Source organism: Schistocerca serialis, chromosome 4 (genome assembly GCF_023864345.2).
Source record: "Schistocerca serialis cubense isolate TAMUIC-IGC-003099 chromosome 4, iqSchSeri2.2, whole genome shotgun sequence".
Classification (NCBI taxonomy): domain Eukaryota; kingdom Metazoa; phylum Arthropoda; class Insecta; order Orthoptera; family Acrididae; genus Schistocerca; species Schistocerca serialis.
The window spans coordinates 802,000,527-802,017,490 of record NC_064641.1 but is presented as its reverse complement, the minus strand read 5'-3'; the positions used below and the strand labels follow the sequence as shown (position 1 = coordinate 802,017,490).

The window sequence follows — 16,964 nt, the reverse complement described above, 5'->3', positions numbered from 1 at the left end:
TTTGTTAGTGTCCTGGTTTTGGGACCATATATTAGCAAACTGCCTCACTAAAACGTTACACATCATAAATTTAGTTTTCCTGAACAGCGGCTTAGATTTTAGATGTTTTCTGAGGTCACTCGTTAGTGGAAAATATTCATTTGTGGATTTCAGTTCTGAAATTGTTCCTGCAGTTTACTTGCGATCCAAGGTAAGTGGAACTATGACCACCATCAAACTTACTTGAAGCAATTTTTGTGAAGGAGGTTTTATTAGGATAATATTTCTAAGTTAGAGGTAGTTACTTAGTTTTCCTTTCATTTATCTGTACGTTCATCATTCTAGCAGCTCATTTAAGATGTGTAAAGACTTCGTCCATTGCTCTCTATGTTCCTGCAACTATGTCCTGTACAAATCAGTTCAGGTGCTGGCATATACAGATGATATTTACAGATGATATTTACAGATGATATTTACAGATGATATTTACAGATGATATTTACAGATGATATTTACAGATGATATTTACAGATGATATTTACAGATGATATTTACAGATGATATTTACAGATGATATTTACAGATGATATTTACAGATGATATTTACAGATGATATTTACAGATGATATTTACAGATGATATTTACAGATGATATTTACAGATGATATTTACAGATGATATTTACAGATGATATTTACAGATGATATTTACAGATGATATTTACAGATGATATTTACAGATGATATTTACAGATGATATTTACAGATGATATTTACAGATGATATTTACAGATGATATTTACAGATGATATTTACAGACTCCATTCTATTGATGGCCACACCTCCTACAACCATTTACAAGGTTTCAGTTTGCTGCAGGTAGCCAGACACACTTTCTACTCTGGCCCAGTGAGAAAAACATGGTTTACAATTGAAATGACTCAACCTTCCTGCAATAAAGGCAGTATCAGCCAGGGTACACTGTAGATATACAGCAAATGACCACCTGCCTTTTGGTACAATTTTTGGCCAAATGGGTTGTCATTCTCATCTTCACCAAAATGGTTATCATTTGATCACGTGGCTAGGTCGTTGCAGTCATGCATTCTAAATTCTCTTATTGTCTGCGGAATGTAGGTACTTCAGTTTAATTTCACCTGCCCTTGAGACTGTTTAACCTCATGTCCTAGAATAAATACGTCATCCCTTTCTTTAATGTTAATGAGAGATTTCAAAGTATTCTTGAATGTTAAAATCCTATCTTTCTTCCCTATTATAACAACATTGTCAACATGAACCCCAATGACCTAATTACCAGAGAGGAATACACAAGGGTCTTTTCACACCATTTCAAACCTAACTTTACCATCACAGAGGAAAAAACCATTCCAATCCTTTCCTGCCTGGTAAAACCCACAAAAACTCTTATCCAATAAACACATTTTATTCCTCACCCTGAACAGTTTTGGTTGCTCCTTGGAAACAGTGCTACTTATGGGGGGCTATTAAGATAAGCAGTTCAGTCATTTTGGTTTTTCATTCACTTAGTACTGCAATTGTTATCAGAACTCTCAAGCTATTTCATCTCATCACTGGGTTGTGGCTTTCCCAATAATCTACTCCAAATATCTGGCTATAACCAAAAGCTACTTACAATGGTTTAAATTTAGTGAATAGGAAATAGGAATAAAACTTCTGAGTGTTAAGGCGACTGCATAAACTAGATACTGAACATCTCATTTTCCCAAGAAGTGGATTATTGTCATGTAAAACACTTTTTCACGCCAATGGATTATTCAAATCAAGCGTTTTCACTTTAAACAATTGTCACTGTACTAACTTCAAAACACGGTCTCTTGGGGTGCAATAAAACTGCCAACGTAATTTCTACAATGCAACAATGCTTCACAAAGAAACAAGTTTCTTTTATTTGGCTGTAATTAATCAACACTAATTTGAGAAAAGTTTGCATAAATGAAACCTACAAGGCAAACAGAAACAGATTCAATGATCGACTATCTAACACAAAGAGAGGGGGAAAGAAATGGTGTGAAAAAATTTACGAAAATTTACAAATTTTCTCTGTTATTGGAGTTGATATGAAGAAAGAGAAGAGCATCAACATTGTCTGGGTCCAAAAAGCGACAGTTGTGCACTTAGAATGAAAACTCCAGAACTACAATTTGTCCGATGCAAAGCCAGATGACTGTAAACACAAAATTTCGGGCGATCATTTGGACAGTTGTAAACATTTCTCTGTTTTCTTTGCAGTAAGAGGCCATATATTCGACCAATTTACAATTCAAAATACAGAATGTCGAATAAAACACCTTTCAACTGTCTACATTCCCAATTGTTATTTTATTTTGGCAACCACTTTCCGCACAGCTTTATGCCATCTTCAGACCCACATGTCCAACCGGCAAGAAGATTTACTTACACCTGTGGTGAACGAGTGAGGTGTCGCAGTGGTTAGCACACTCGACTCTCTTTCGGGAGGATAGTGGTTGAAACCTGCGTCCGGCCATCGAGATTTAGGTTTTCCGTGATTTCCCTAAATAGCTTCAGGGAAATGCCGAGATGGTTCCTTTGAAAGGGCACTGCCGATTTCCTTCCCCGTCCCTCCTTAATCCGAGCTTGTGCTCTGTCTCTAATGACCTCGTTGTCGACGGGACGCTGAACATAAATCTCCTCCTCCTGCTGCTCCTCCTCCTCCTCCTCCTCCTCCTCTGGCAGAGTCAAAATAGGGGCCAGCGTGCGGTGGCTGGTGTCTGTAGATAATAACTGGATCAGAGGTGGGAATCTTCCCAGACGTCGGTGAGGGGGGTCGAAGGTGGCGTCGTAACTGGTTGCTAAAATAAAATAACAATTGGAAATTTAGATGAATAAAAGGTATTTTCATTCAACATAAGGTATTGAACAGGCGAAGTTGCATAACAGTGTATAAAGATGGGCTTACAGAGAATTTACATTTACAATTCCAATTTACGTACCTATCTAACATATCTGTGGGACTCAGATAGACTCAACATATGCCTACAGAGCAAACTTCATGTATGTTCATGGTTGTAAAGTGAAGACTTTTGATGTACCGTTTGGCAAATCACCAGAATGTAAAAGTACTACTGAAAACTAAATCCATTCTTAAAAATACTTTAATTATTTTCCGGTGTTTCAGGACTTCACCAAAGTTGCTCTCAGATTCTACTTGGGCAGCTGACAAACATCTTACGTATATTTGGCTGTTCTTCAGGTGAGAATACATCTGAGATATTCGTGTTTTCTGTGGCCAAATTTAGTTTTGTTTACTGGATGGCATTTCACGAGAGAGCGTCCTTTTGTGACTGGTCGCTCGATATTATTGATGCAGTAGCTAGTGAATTGTACGCTTTACCTCTCCCATGACTCCACGCCTCTAAGATTCAGACATTTTCATATGGCTAAACAGTTCCCACATTCCACGGGAAAGTAGCTATCTCATGGTGCCTTTCCCTCTACATAAATTTACAGGCTGATTCGCAATTCTTATTATTCAAGAGTCTTCTCCACCCCGAAGTTCTATATTATGTTTATCAGGAGTGTCATCTTCCTTGGCACAGAAGGTGCAGTGTAGGCGACCTTTCCGTTTCCAGTTCTTTTGATGTCTCCTTGAAGGGATGAAAGAAAAATCATTCCTTTACAGTTCCTGAAATAATTTGCTTGGTAATGTATACCAGTTTAATACAAAAACACAACAGCATACATACGGGCAGAATAGAAATCAGTTCGTCCATCAACATGATGTCAATTTCTTTTAATCTGTTTCTCATTTCTCAGAGTGCTTTTCACACAATATCCCGTTCTTCCTTATGATCGATTCAAGCATGGTCAATGGGTGTTCCAGCGAATATCGTTAGACTGCTCCAGCGTTCTCTCTAGGCTACTGTTTTGCAAATGTCGCAGTCAGAAAAAAATGAAGTTGCCGGCAATTTGATGACATGTATTGCATATTAAACGCTTTTTTAGCACTGTGTTCAGCATGTGACAGGAACAGTTTAGTCTGTCTACGAACAGCAGCAATAATGGTGGCACCTTGGTCAGTCATCTTTGAGATTATTCTAGTGAATACCAAATTAGGTAAATCATCTCAGCAATTCCTTTCTAATATTTTCTGCTATTTTAGGCTCATCTGGAAATGGGGTCATGAACAAGAAGACGTGATTTGAGGTACAAATTAACAAAAGAGGAGACTGTATGTGTCAGGTAATGATCTCTCCTTGTGCTGCATGTCCACATACCTGCGGTCGCCGGTCATTCACGTCAGCTCACATAATAAATTCTTTCAGACATTGTCTTTCTTAGGTTTTTAGCTTTTTCTGTGGTGTGTCGTGAGGTAGTTCTGGAGTGAGGCATATAGGTTTTGCGGATACTTCTCCGTAAGTCACTACGGTGTCGACTCATCCCCGAGCCAGATCCAAAAAATCCTTCACTCCCAATAGCGTCATAAGATTTCAAATCTCTTGCACACACAGCCACGCATTGGTCAGTAATTTCTCCCTGAGCAGATCTGGGAAGACGTTTTTGGTCAAGAGAGGCCGCTTTTTTGTCAGACACACACAAATGACGTGAAGTATGCGAGGTGCCAAATGACCCTTTAGCATTCAAGAGCAGTTCATTGCACTCCACACAACAAACATAGTTAACATTGTTTACATCACCACCTGCTGTAGGCTTAAACACTGACCAAATTAAACTTTTGGGATTTGTATCTGTCTCTATGGTTCTACACTTACCAACCATTAGGTTTTCTTTTATTTCCCATGTTCTTGGCATAACTTGCCTTTCTTTTTGAATCGTTTGCTGTTTCAAATCTTATCTTCTGTATAGTAAGGAAAACCATGGAAGTCTGTCTTATTATTCATCAAATAGAAGTGATGGTATAATAAAGTGTCTTTGAGAAAGATTAAATACGAATTTTTATAAACCATATTCTGGAATTCATTAACGATTCGGGCCTTGTTTGTTTCCTCCATCTCAATACGGCTGCTACTAATTGTGTTGGTGCAGCTGTGGTACAAAGCATGTATTTTAGAAGTATGAAGACGCCAAAATGTTGTATAACTGCCGCCATCCTGGTTTTAAAAATTAATAAAGCTTAAACCGTGTGCATGAAAATGGCGGTGGCGATTCGTGTCATTTGGGAAGGCAATAATGTAACCGAAGTGAGGAAAGATGTTGCAAAATATGGAATGGTAGTTTTTCTACAAGTGCTTCTGCAAATATTAATGAAAGAAAGTCCTATGCCCCTCTGGATTAAACTCTAAAGGGAGACGACAAGATTTCAGACGTAATACGTATGTTTGTGAGTAAGGACACAAAGATCGCAACACATTGAGAAAGGAAGACAGACTGTCTGATAACGATCTGAACCGCACACTAAATACTATTAATATATATTGGAGCTTTGATGAAACAATGGTGTCATTTGGTACATGTTAGGAAATTAAGAACTGTACTGTAGCACCTGCAAACTAATGGTGGAACAGTCTATGTGCATCGCTCTATTGGCAGGATGATGAGGTAGTATGCAAACTTTCACCATAATGACTGGGATTCATACACATCAATTGTCATGTTTTCACCATCTGCTGTGACCAGACCAAAAATTGTTAAGGATGGGAAGCCAGTTCACATTTTGTCAAGCCACTAAACAAGGTACGGAGGCATGTGCAGAAAGCAAATACCAAAGCCCTCAAACTGCAAGAGGTAGGGGGGGGCACTACATATTCACTGCCACTACAATCACCATGCACAGCAAATAAAAAGGAGGAAAGCAGTAAGGAGAAGAGTTGGCGCGAAGATGTTGTGCAACCTGTGCAGGAAATGCCACACTGGATACGGCCGAGTAAATACGGAGTGATATTGTGTACATTTTGTGTTATGTTGTAGTGTAATTACGAAAGTTGTTAACATCAGGATTATCTGAACCTCTTAGGTTGTGGAAAGAGAGCAGTGAATGAGTTTTTTGCGTCATAGTTATCGTAATTTATGTCTAGGGATTTTGATCAGTATATGAGTAAGGGGTATGTGAGGTGACAGCAGATCTCTCTGAAAGTGTGTAAAAAGAGTAATTTTAGTTTCCTATTCCCAGATTGCTGTACGCCAGAATTAAGGATGGAGGGAAACAATCATGGAGGTGCTTCATCTCTTCATCAAAGGTGGAATGGGAACGCTGTAACATCAAGAACTGGAAAGTGCTTTTATTAGGCAGCAGCATGTGGTTCTTAACAAGCCTCCAATGGATGTTGAGATTAAACTTCTAATGTCTGGCAGATGAAAAACAATGAAGAGCTTGGAGGATGGGTTCTCAGTGTTGCAGCAAGAAGATGAGGAGCAAAGGGATACTCAGGGAAGTGCGTGGAGAATATGAGAAATCACATACATCTTATAAACAACTACGGGGCAAATCCAGCAAGCAATAGACATGGTGCTGCTTACCATTGGATAATGCAAAAGGTGTTGGTTAGGTGCAGGGGAGATTACTGAAAACTGTATTTGGAACTGCAGATGACATTGACATTACGGAGTTTAACTGAATGTTGGGAAGTGTGAGGGAGATGGCAAGAGGTAACAACGCAGTGGTTGAGTGGCTTACGCTGCAACTGACCAGTTTGAGACGGGAGGTGTTGAACAGTATGTGCACGTTATGAACATTGACCACTGAGGTAATGGAGAACTTAAAGTCATGAGTTGGTAGCATGAATCGAAATCTAGGAATCATACAAACTCGAGTAGATGTGCTGGACACAAGAGTAAAATTCATGGGGCTAATTAGCCAACAGCATATTGGAGGCACACGGAAATAACAGTGAAAAAAAAAAGAAAAACTCCAGCACTGTCAGAGGGAAAGGATTACTATATGGCCAAACCGAGTGATCCAGACTTGCACAGACACGTGCGAGCTTCAGTTATTCTTAGGCAGAACAGATGACCAGGGCTGTCCGTGTCACATGCTAAAGCCTCAACCACATTCCAAACAAACAGCACTACACTGGATCTACTTTGCGTACAACACCGTCGTGGTGGTAGCAAATTGCTAGAAGATGTGGAGCTTTTCAGGGACAAAGCAATGGAGACTGCACAACAGTGGGCTATTAATTAATTGCCCGCGAAAGTAAAATATCCCGAGTTAGAGTCTTGGTCCGGCACACAGTTTTGTCAGGAAGTATCATATCAGCACACACTCCGCTGTGGACTGAAAATCTCAAAATGCAGATCCCAATGGAATGGATCACCGATCAAGCATGAAGTGGGGATGGAAGGTGAGAAATGTTTGTAGACATGTACATAGTTATGTAAGTAATGATACGAACATGCTGCAGCCAGCATTTTGTAACAGAAAGCAACTGCATACTTGGTACACTACCAGCACCTAAGTGTGAAACCAAAGCCATGGCCAACAACCTAAATGGGCCCAGGCCACCATTAAAGAGACAAATACCTGCAATACCTTTGCCCATAACGGAGATAGCTTCTCATGCCATCATCACCATTTCAACCCCTGTCCCAGGTGACACACTATTCCTTTGAAGCAAAACAGTCTTCAGCTTGGTCCATAGGCCATGTGACTGCCACCTCAACATCACCCTCTGCCACGTAATCAGTGCTCACACAGTAGTAAATTCGGGATGCCAGTGGAACGATCCCCAGTGTTGTCTTCAGTGAAGTGGTGGGCTCTCAGCTTCCACTCGTTTCCAGTGCAGCCAGTCCTGTATTGAACCAGCAGCATTTGGGATGACATCACAAAACCAGTGTGTGTCGCTCAACCAGCTGACACCACTGATGTCAGGATGCCAAAAACCAGCAACTTCCCGCCCTGCGAGATGCAGTGAGCAAAAATTGGGGTGCTTGCACTAATGTATGTTGTCACAGTGGATGGGAGGGGGGGGGGGGGTTCAGGATGCTATAACTGACAGTGAAATGGACACCAGTCAGGAAGAGGTCACCTGTCTACTAACACTTGGGAAGTGCACGAACTGGGAAGCTCATCACAGGAACATTTCTGCATGTGATAGACCCATCCCTAGTCACTATGTCATATCATGGAGTGTGAACCTGTGGCTTCTCTGGGGATACGAAGGAATAGGGCACTAAGACAGGGAAAGGATTCCATATGTATGCGTGCACTACATGTCCAGCTCAACTAACAGCCATTCTTACGATGATAAACCTAGCAATGGACTTGATATAGCTGTTGCATTCACTTCAATGGTTTTTTTTTGTTACTTTGGCCACTTGTGGCATCATAGCACAGAAATAAAACTACAGAAATGTTGAAATTTTTTTAACTGACCCCTTGTATGGTATGACTCTCAGCTCCATCACCATAGTACACATGGTACAAGCAACCCTGTGCAAATGTCCATCATGGTGAATGCGGCTGTAACTTGGAGAATTTAAGGAACAATGCACCTACTTTCCCTTTTACAGAGAAAATTGGTGAGGCCATTATTTCTTAAGGTATATTAGTATTCACTTTTCTACCACTTAATAGGTTTAAAATACAGGTGTCCTGTGTGTCAGCTCATTGAGGCAATAACAAAAGACTTAGGCCATTTGCTGAATGTAAGTCTGGTATGTAGGGTCTAGTTCTTTCTGCAGGATGTGTTCGTAATATGGCAGCATGTGCTTTGCTGCTGTCAAGCATCCTATAAGTTCGAGTCTCGGTCGGGCACACAGTTTTAATCTGCCAGGAAGTTTCATATCAGCGCACACTCCTCTGCAGAGTGAAAATCTCCTTCTCATCCTATAAGGATCGTGACATTCTGACCAGGATCTTTGTTATTGGGAATTTTTTCAGTCTAAAATTTATAATTTACACTGGGATAAGGTGCTGGTTATGTCCCGGAAGAAATAAGAATGAGTTTTTCTTTTTTTAAAAAAAAAAGCACCACTTTCATTGAAATTTAGTTCAAATGCACTTAGCAGTTCTCGTATTATTCCCATTGACATTGTATACAAGGATTCCAGTGTTGTTGATACATAATAACTGGAACTCTACAAAAGAAATACTATTTGAAGTCATTCTCTCAACAGCTTGGGCGGTTTTGAAAGTACCAAAACACTTTCGTTAAAGGTTTCATTATATACATGGGTACAACAAGAAGTTACGTAGTGCCATGTTTGGATTGTAAGGTGGTTGGGAAACTGTTGGAATGTTCTTCATAGTAAAACACTCTCTCAATTTTAAATATAGTGTTGTCTGTTGATGTAGGCTCCAGATGTACTGGAATTCTGGGCAAACACACACGACCCCTTTTCTCAAATGACCCTGTAACTGAATGCAGCATTCTAAATTTGTAGTTTCTGGGTTTGGTACATACTGTCTGTGGACATCTCCAATAAAATCAGACAGGCACAATTCTTTGGTTGTTTGATGAGAACCAATATTATCCATGAATTCGATATTAGAGAAAGGGAACAGATAGCTTGTGTGAAATAGAAGACAGATGAAGATCATAATCCAGTTCAAGGTAAATTGTTGATGCGGAGCAGAAGAGAGATTTTTAATTTAAAGTAGAGTGTCTGATTCTTTGAAATACTGGTCATTTTCCCATACAAGCTGCTCTTTTATTTTAAAATAAGCATTTTATTTCATTATTTATCAGTTAGGTAATTTCAATCCCTTAAGCTTTTCGTAATTAGTGTTATGTTTATAACATGCTGTTGCCATTCGGGAGGACGATGGTTCAATCCCGCGTCCAGCCATCCTGATTTAGGTTTTCCATGATTTCCCTAAATCGCCCTTTGAAAGGGCATGGCCGACTTCCTTCCCCATCCTTCCCTAATCCGATGGGACTGATGACTTCGCTGTCTGGTCTCCTTCCCCAAACAACCCAACCCAACATGCTGTTGCTGCCTATACTGATGTGTTGAATTCAAAGAGTTATTACATCCCTACTAGCAGTTTCAAACAAGTGTATTAAGTACAGACACATCTATTCCAGAGGTGAAGTTCATGTGAAAAATGGAGAAAATTGTAACCCATGCAAAAATGACTTCAAATGATTCATCAGTATTATTTCATAAACAAATTTGCTAACGTATTATGAGCCACATGTCACTTATTGAGTCATATCTTGGAAATACTATGTGTAATATGTGTGGTGAAATAGACAATTGGTAATGTTCCCGTGGAGAACTGAGCCACATAGATTTTTTACCACTCAAAGGTGCTACCTCTGAGCATCAACTACAACTTTGACAGGGATGAATTCCTGTAGATATACAAACTTGCAAAATATGTTAAGAATCACACAAAGCACACACGCTGTACATCAGTAGAAGCTATTGAATTTAGTGGGAATTGCAAGCACTTGCACTTTAGAATGTCGTAATAGCTGCCCACAGTAGTAGTAGTAGTAGTAGTAGTAGTAGTAGTAGTAGTCGTCGTCGTCGTCGTCGTCGTCGTCGTCGTCGTAGTAGTCGTCGTCGTCGTCGTCGTCGTCGTCGTCGTCGTAGTAGTCGTCGTCGTCGTCGTCGTCGTCGTCGTCGTCGTCGTCGTAGTAGTAGTAGTAGTAGTCGTCATCGTCGTCGCAGTCGCAGTCGTCGTCGCAGTCGCAGTCGTCGTCGCAGTCGCAGTCGTCGTCGCAGTCGCAGTCGTCGTCGCAGTCGCAGTCGTCGTCGCAGTCGCAGTCGTCGTCGCAGTCGCAGTCGTCGTCGCAGTCGCAGTCGTCGTCGCAGTCGCAGTCGTCGTCGCAGTCGCAGTCGTCGTCGCAGTCGCAGTCGTCGTCGCAGTCGCAGTCGTCGTCGCAGTCGCAGTCGTCGTCGCAGTCGCAGTCGTCGTCGCAGTCGCAGTCGTCGTCGCAGTCGCAGTCGTCGTCGCAGTCGCAGTCGTCGTCGCAGTAGTCGTCGTATGGTGGTGACAATTTATGTAAGAAGATCTTGCTTTCTTGCTGAGGATGACGAGTTAGCTATCATATTTGTGGGTGCTCTGGTCTGTGTGTAGTTAGCTGGAGAAGTGGGACACAAGCAGACACAACCTGCTTTATCGTCACTTTTCACTGAGGTTGTAGCTTTAAAATAGATGCTTTAAGATGTGTGCAATTTGTACAAAATCTCAAAATTCACAGTGCTGAATAACGAGTCATATCAATAATTATCAAGTATGTGCTAATATGGAGCTCTTTATTTCCTGTTGGACTAATAAGGTTTTAAATTGAATTATTGCCCTTGCATATCTAGCAACAGGTAAATTAATCACTCAAACAACTGACTAGCGGTTAGCGTTGTGTTTACTATGTTAAAATTTCAGAAAGCAAATATCAAGTAATATCACTTCAATGCTAATCACTGTCCATGTTCTTTATCTGTTAATAATCTCAGTCAATTTAGTCAGTCCCTAAAACACGTCTTTCTATTTATTTAACTGATTTATCAGACTTTTGCAATAAATCAGATAAACCACAATTTTAATAATACTGATATGGTGTTTCAACTTCCAGTTCAAAACTACACATCACATAAAACCGATAGTGCAAATGGACAAGATGCTTACAGAACTGATATGAACACACAGAGAGCAACAATCAATGTTTCGGGCTGATACAACCCTATAATGCCCAACACCATTGCCCATAGTTCTAAAAAAATTTATTTCACCAAAATTTCTTATTATTGCCTCTTTTTAGTATTTCATACATAATTCTAACTCTTTTAACATTTTCCGCCCCAAAATTCTAATGTGACATTTGTCGCACCAGGCAACAGACAGTATAAAATATTGAGTATCAGATCATATTGTTAAGATTTTAATTTAATTTAAAGGTTCTAGCCGCAAAATCTCACTTATTCTTATTTTTACAGAAAAATCTATGTTGAAGAATGAATATGTTAATACTTTTAAATGCAGTTATTTATAATTAAGACATATATAATGAAGTAAATGATTGATTATCATCATATAGCAGCAAGTCATTCTGCACAGTCACATTGTTACATGCTACAAAACAGCAGCTGGCTCACTAAAGAGAACATTATGCAAAATTGTTAATTCCTTTTTACAATAATACAGAAATAAAACCAACTGAAATTAGCACCCAACTCAGTTTTTCAGTTTTTATATGTGAAATCTTCTCAAACAATTTCTGTCTTATTTAAGCACAAAAATACAGCAGATTTTTCATAGCACACGTATGACACCATATTCATACACATCTTGCATCTTCCTCGTTTCCTTCCATATGGGCCAAAGATACTTCTCCTTTTTGCAGGCTATAACTGGCAGAACTGTTGTGGCAACCCTCTCACTCTGACATGTCCTCTTTACTTGGGTGGCCTCACTTTGATGTGTCTTTCCCTGTCCACCTGCTTAGCTGAGTCGTTGCATGCTTGCCTCCCATGCAGCAGGCCCAGATTCAATTCCCAGCCGGGTTGGAGATTTTCTCTGCTTGTGGACTGGGTGTTTTGTTATCACCACCACCACCACCACCACCACCACCACCACCACCACCACCACCACCACCACCACCACCGGCACGTGAGTCGCCCAGTGTGGTGTCGATTGCAATAAGACTCTCACTCAGCGGCAGAACTTCCCCGAATGGGGCCTCCCAGCCAGCAGTTCCATACGATCATTTCATTTCATTGTCTTTCCCTGCCAATACTAGTCCACCCCCAATTTCTGCTTGGAATTTATTCACTGAAATGTATCTTTCTTAAAGAAACTTGCAGCCCTTACAGTATTTGAACCAACTATTGACTATTGCAACTTTAATTGGGTGCCAGGAGGTGGATAAATACCACATCCTCGATTTTATGTGGTATTTTTATAGTAGTGATAGCATGTCCATCACATCCCAGCTTGCATCACCTTTGTGGGTGGTATTGATAACAACTGTTCTTGGAACTTACACACATTCTCTTAGTGATATCCCACACACATTTTCCTTATCCTGTAACTCAACACCAATGTAAGATGGCAGCAGAGTAACAACTTTGATGTCGAATCATCTCACTGCAATGAATTGCCCTATGTAGCCTACTACGCTTGCTACAGCTCCTCGTCATTTGGCCTTCATGTCTTTTTCATTTGGTGGACCACAGTCTTTCAGTATACTTGTTCTTATTGTTCCAATGAAACAGATACCTGTATTCATCAGATACTGAACAAGTATACTGCTCGTAAAGAAGTTGTCAGCACATACCTTGAAACTGCAGTTTTCTGGCAATGTGTGCGTTAATTTTATGACAAATTCAGAGGCAACCCCTTTCCCTGCCACTCTCTTCCTTTTTATATTTTTACCTGGTGCATCCTGACAAAATTTCAAAGTAATATGAATAGCCAAAAGCTCCTGCCCTACCCCACATTTTGAATCCCCACCTTACAGGACTGTTTTGCATAAACTGTTTTAAGATGCTTCTGCCTGAGAATCAATCATTACTTCATTGACACTGTGGTGGTGTTCTTGAACTTCATTCAAACAATTTTTTCTTGACTGATTCAGCCACGGTTGGATTTTCCAGAGCCTATCACTAGTTTTAGTTTCATCAGTTGCTAATAAATTAATTTTGATGTGGAAGGCACTCAATTTTTCAAATCTGTTTAGTCCCATAACATTACAAACCAATGGTTGAGCCTGTGGGTCTCCTAGGAGTAGTGAATGCTAGGCTTTGAGCAAATGCCATTCTCAGGTATATTCCTAACATTCGTTTCAGTTGTGCCTTGCTTATTTCACTGTTATTCTGGTTTTTTGTACATTGTACTGATTTTATTGGTGTACGAAGTTGTGAAACGTATTATAAGTCACCAAAACAGTCTGAAATATTTAAGAGGACTCATTAATACAGCAGGAGCTGATACAGTAACAAATGGCTGAACGACTGGAGCAAAACTTCCCTTCTTCCACTGCAGTTAATCAGACTTTTCTGCAACATTGTCGCCTTCTGTATGGACTCTTCAGTTTCCATGCAAACAACCTTAAGCACCATTTTCACACACAAAAAAATTTTATAGAATAGAAAGTACAGTGTTTTCCAGAAAGGACTTTTCAACTTCTAAAATTCTTATAAATTAATTCATAGTACCTGCAAAGGTGACTGTAGTGTCAGTTCACAGGAAAATATATCAAGTTTTGCCTCGCATAGTCGCTAGTGCCGAATCGCACTGTAAGAAGCGCTTTTGGCAGTTGCATTAAAGATGGCTGTCTTCACTGGACCCGAGAGTGCTAGCTGTGTGTTTTGGTTTGAAGAATCGACGTCTGCGACAACATTTCAGCTAATTTCCATACCAAGTATGCTAAAGATCCTTCTAGTAGTCCTACAATTTATGAGTGGCATAAATTTTTTGTAGAAACAATGTGCTCGGCAAGACATGGGAAATCATCAGGTCGTCCAAGTACATCTGACGGGTTAGTTGATTGGGTTGATTTGCAGTGAAGAAACCAAACAGCGAGGTCATCGGTCTCATCGGATTAGGGAAGGAAGTCGGCCGTGCCCTATCAAAGGAACCATCCCAGTATTTGCCTAAAGCGATTTAGGGAATCACGGAAAACCTAAATCAGGATGGCCGGACGTGGGATTGAACCGTCGTCCTCCCGAATGCGAGTCCAGTGTGCTAACCACTGCGCCACCTCGCTTGGTGACGGGTTAGTGTAACTGGATATGTTACAACAATTTTTGATACCACAGATCGATACTACAGATCGATGAGGATGTCGAAGAACGAAATGTTTACGTCATGCATGATGGTGCACCACGCCACTACCTGGCTGACGTCTGGGATTTTCTCAGTGACCTCTTTCCAGTTCAATGGATTTGCCATGATGCACCAACTGCATGGCCCCCACATTCCCCAGACTTGACACCACTCCATTTTTTAAATGGAGATTCATCAAGGATATCGTGTTTGTACCTCCTGTGCCGACTTTTCTACCTGAACTTAGAGCAAGAATTTACGCTGCCACTGGGCAAGTTACACCTGCAATGCTACAGCGAGTTTGGAGAAGGAATTGACTTCTGAGGGGGATGTGTGCAGGATAACCACCGGAGGCCACATACAGTTTTTTTTTTTACCTTAAACTAAAGTGGTTGTGTTTTCCTACAAAGTAACACTAAATCCAGCTCTATATCTTCTTTTCAATAGATTTATACGAATTTTTAAAGTTGTAAAGTCCTTTTTGAAACCCCCTGTACTACTTAAGTGGATAGCATTTCCAACCCCTATTACAGCACAGTATAGGAAAGTTATTCCGTTCCCAAACAATATCAGCTATTTGCGGTATGACCACATAAAATAATATACCAAAATATTCCAACGAACTGCGATAATACGAAGGCAATGAAGGCACAATATTGCCTGGCATGAGATCGCTGTCCATAGCAGTGGTCAGATGACGAAACTACCTCAGAACGCTTTGACCGCACCCCTGATTCATTTGAATGCCACAGGAGATCGCTATGGAGGCGTTAACAGATGTGTCACACCAGGCATTAAGCAGAAAGGAAGCATTTCGAACCCAGTGTGACATACATTTCATGCAGGGCGCTTGATGGTTAAAGTCAAACAAGCTTTGGCGTCGAGCTTTAATTTCTTATAGAAACTTTACTCTTAGTTACCATCCTTCTCCTTTTAAATACTTTTTACAGAAATATTATTGAAATACTTTTCCGAAATGGTTTGTCGGAACAAGGAATGAATTAAAACTATCTGCTAATAATCCACCAAAATGAGCGAATGGTTACATTAGTTACCTGCAGAAACGTGTGCCTGGAGAGAGTGTACATTTGGCCGACGGTGAGCTGGAGAGGCTGGGATGCTCTCAGCATGAAGACGAGCAGCACCCGCCGGAAACGAACCCCGCATTCGGGCCAACCGCTGCTGAAGGCCGACGTCGCCAGCCGCTCGCCCTGGAAAGTTTACCTGCTTTACTAATGGCTACCAGTCGGTAAGTAATAGCTCTTTCGTGATGTGCAAGTAAAGACCTGATTGGTGTCGGATAAAAGAAAAGGCAAAGGAATGCGGAGGACTGTGTGTCGCAAATTGCTTCACTTATGGCGTGTTCCAGAATCACTGAAGTAAAAGTGTACATATCGAGATTAGTATCAAAATGCGGGAAAAAGGATCAAATTTTTTATGAGATGGTTTGTCTAAAAACAAAAAATAAAACAGATTAGAGACACATCTGATGCGAAACACTGCACAACAAATCGACTGCACTGTCTACATAATCCACCAGGCAAAACACCCTGCACTACTCCTTAAAATTCTAAGATTTTGAGTTAAATATTGAACTCTAAACCACCATCTCACTTGCAGTACATTACGTCGAACATCATTCAAACGCGTATCAAATACACTGAAGAGCCAAAGAAACAGGTACGCCTACCCAGTATCGTATAGAGCCCAAGTGAGCATGCAGAAGTGCCACAACAAGACGTGGCATGGACTCGACTGTCTAAAATAGTGTTGGAGGAAACTGACACCATGAATCTTGCAGGAATGTACATAAATTCGTAACAGTAGAATGTGGTGGAGAACCCTCCTGAACAGCACGTTGCAAGGCATCCCACATACACTCAATAATATTCAAGTCTGCGGAGTTTCGTGGCTAGTGGAAGTGTTTAAACTCAGAAGGGAGACATTCCATAGCAGTTCTGGACGTATAGGGTGTTGCATTGTCCTGCTGGAATTGCCCAAGTCCGTCGGAAAGCACAATGGACATGAATGCATGCAGGTGATCAGACAGATTCTTATGTGCGTGTCACTTGTCAGAGTCGTATCTAGACCTATTAGCGGCCCCATTTCGCTCCAACTGCACACGCCCCACACCATAACAGAGCCTCCACCAGCTTGAACATCCCCTGCTGACATGCAGGGTCCATGGATTCGTAAATTTATACGTCCATCCGCTCGATACCATTTGAAACGAGACTCGTCAGACCAGGCAACATGTTTCCAGTCATCAGCCATCCAATGTCGGTCTGTTGGTTGGAGAAGGGACCAAACTA

At 40.8% G+C, this 16,964-nt stretch overlaps 1 protein-coding gene across 1 annotated transcript in view; it reads right to left on the bottom strand.

The window, feature by feature from the left end:
• LOC126473210 (odorant receptor 43a-like) overlaps positions 1-16,964 on the bottom strand; it is a 57,020-nt gene that overhangs the window by 2,988 nt on the left and 37,068 nt on the right. Inside the window, exon 3 of the mRNA XM_050100119.1 lies at positions 15,708-15,863. Coding sequence (XP_049956076.1) covers positions 15,708-15,863 — 156 coding nt within the window. The remainder of the gene's footprint in view (positions 1-15,707; positions 15,864-16,964) is intronic.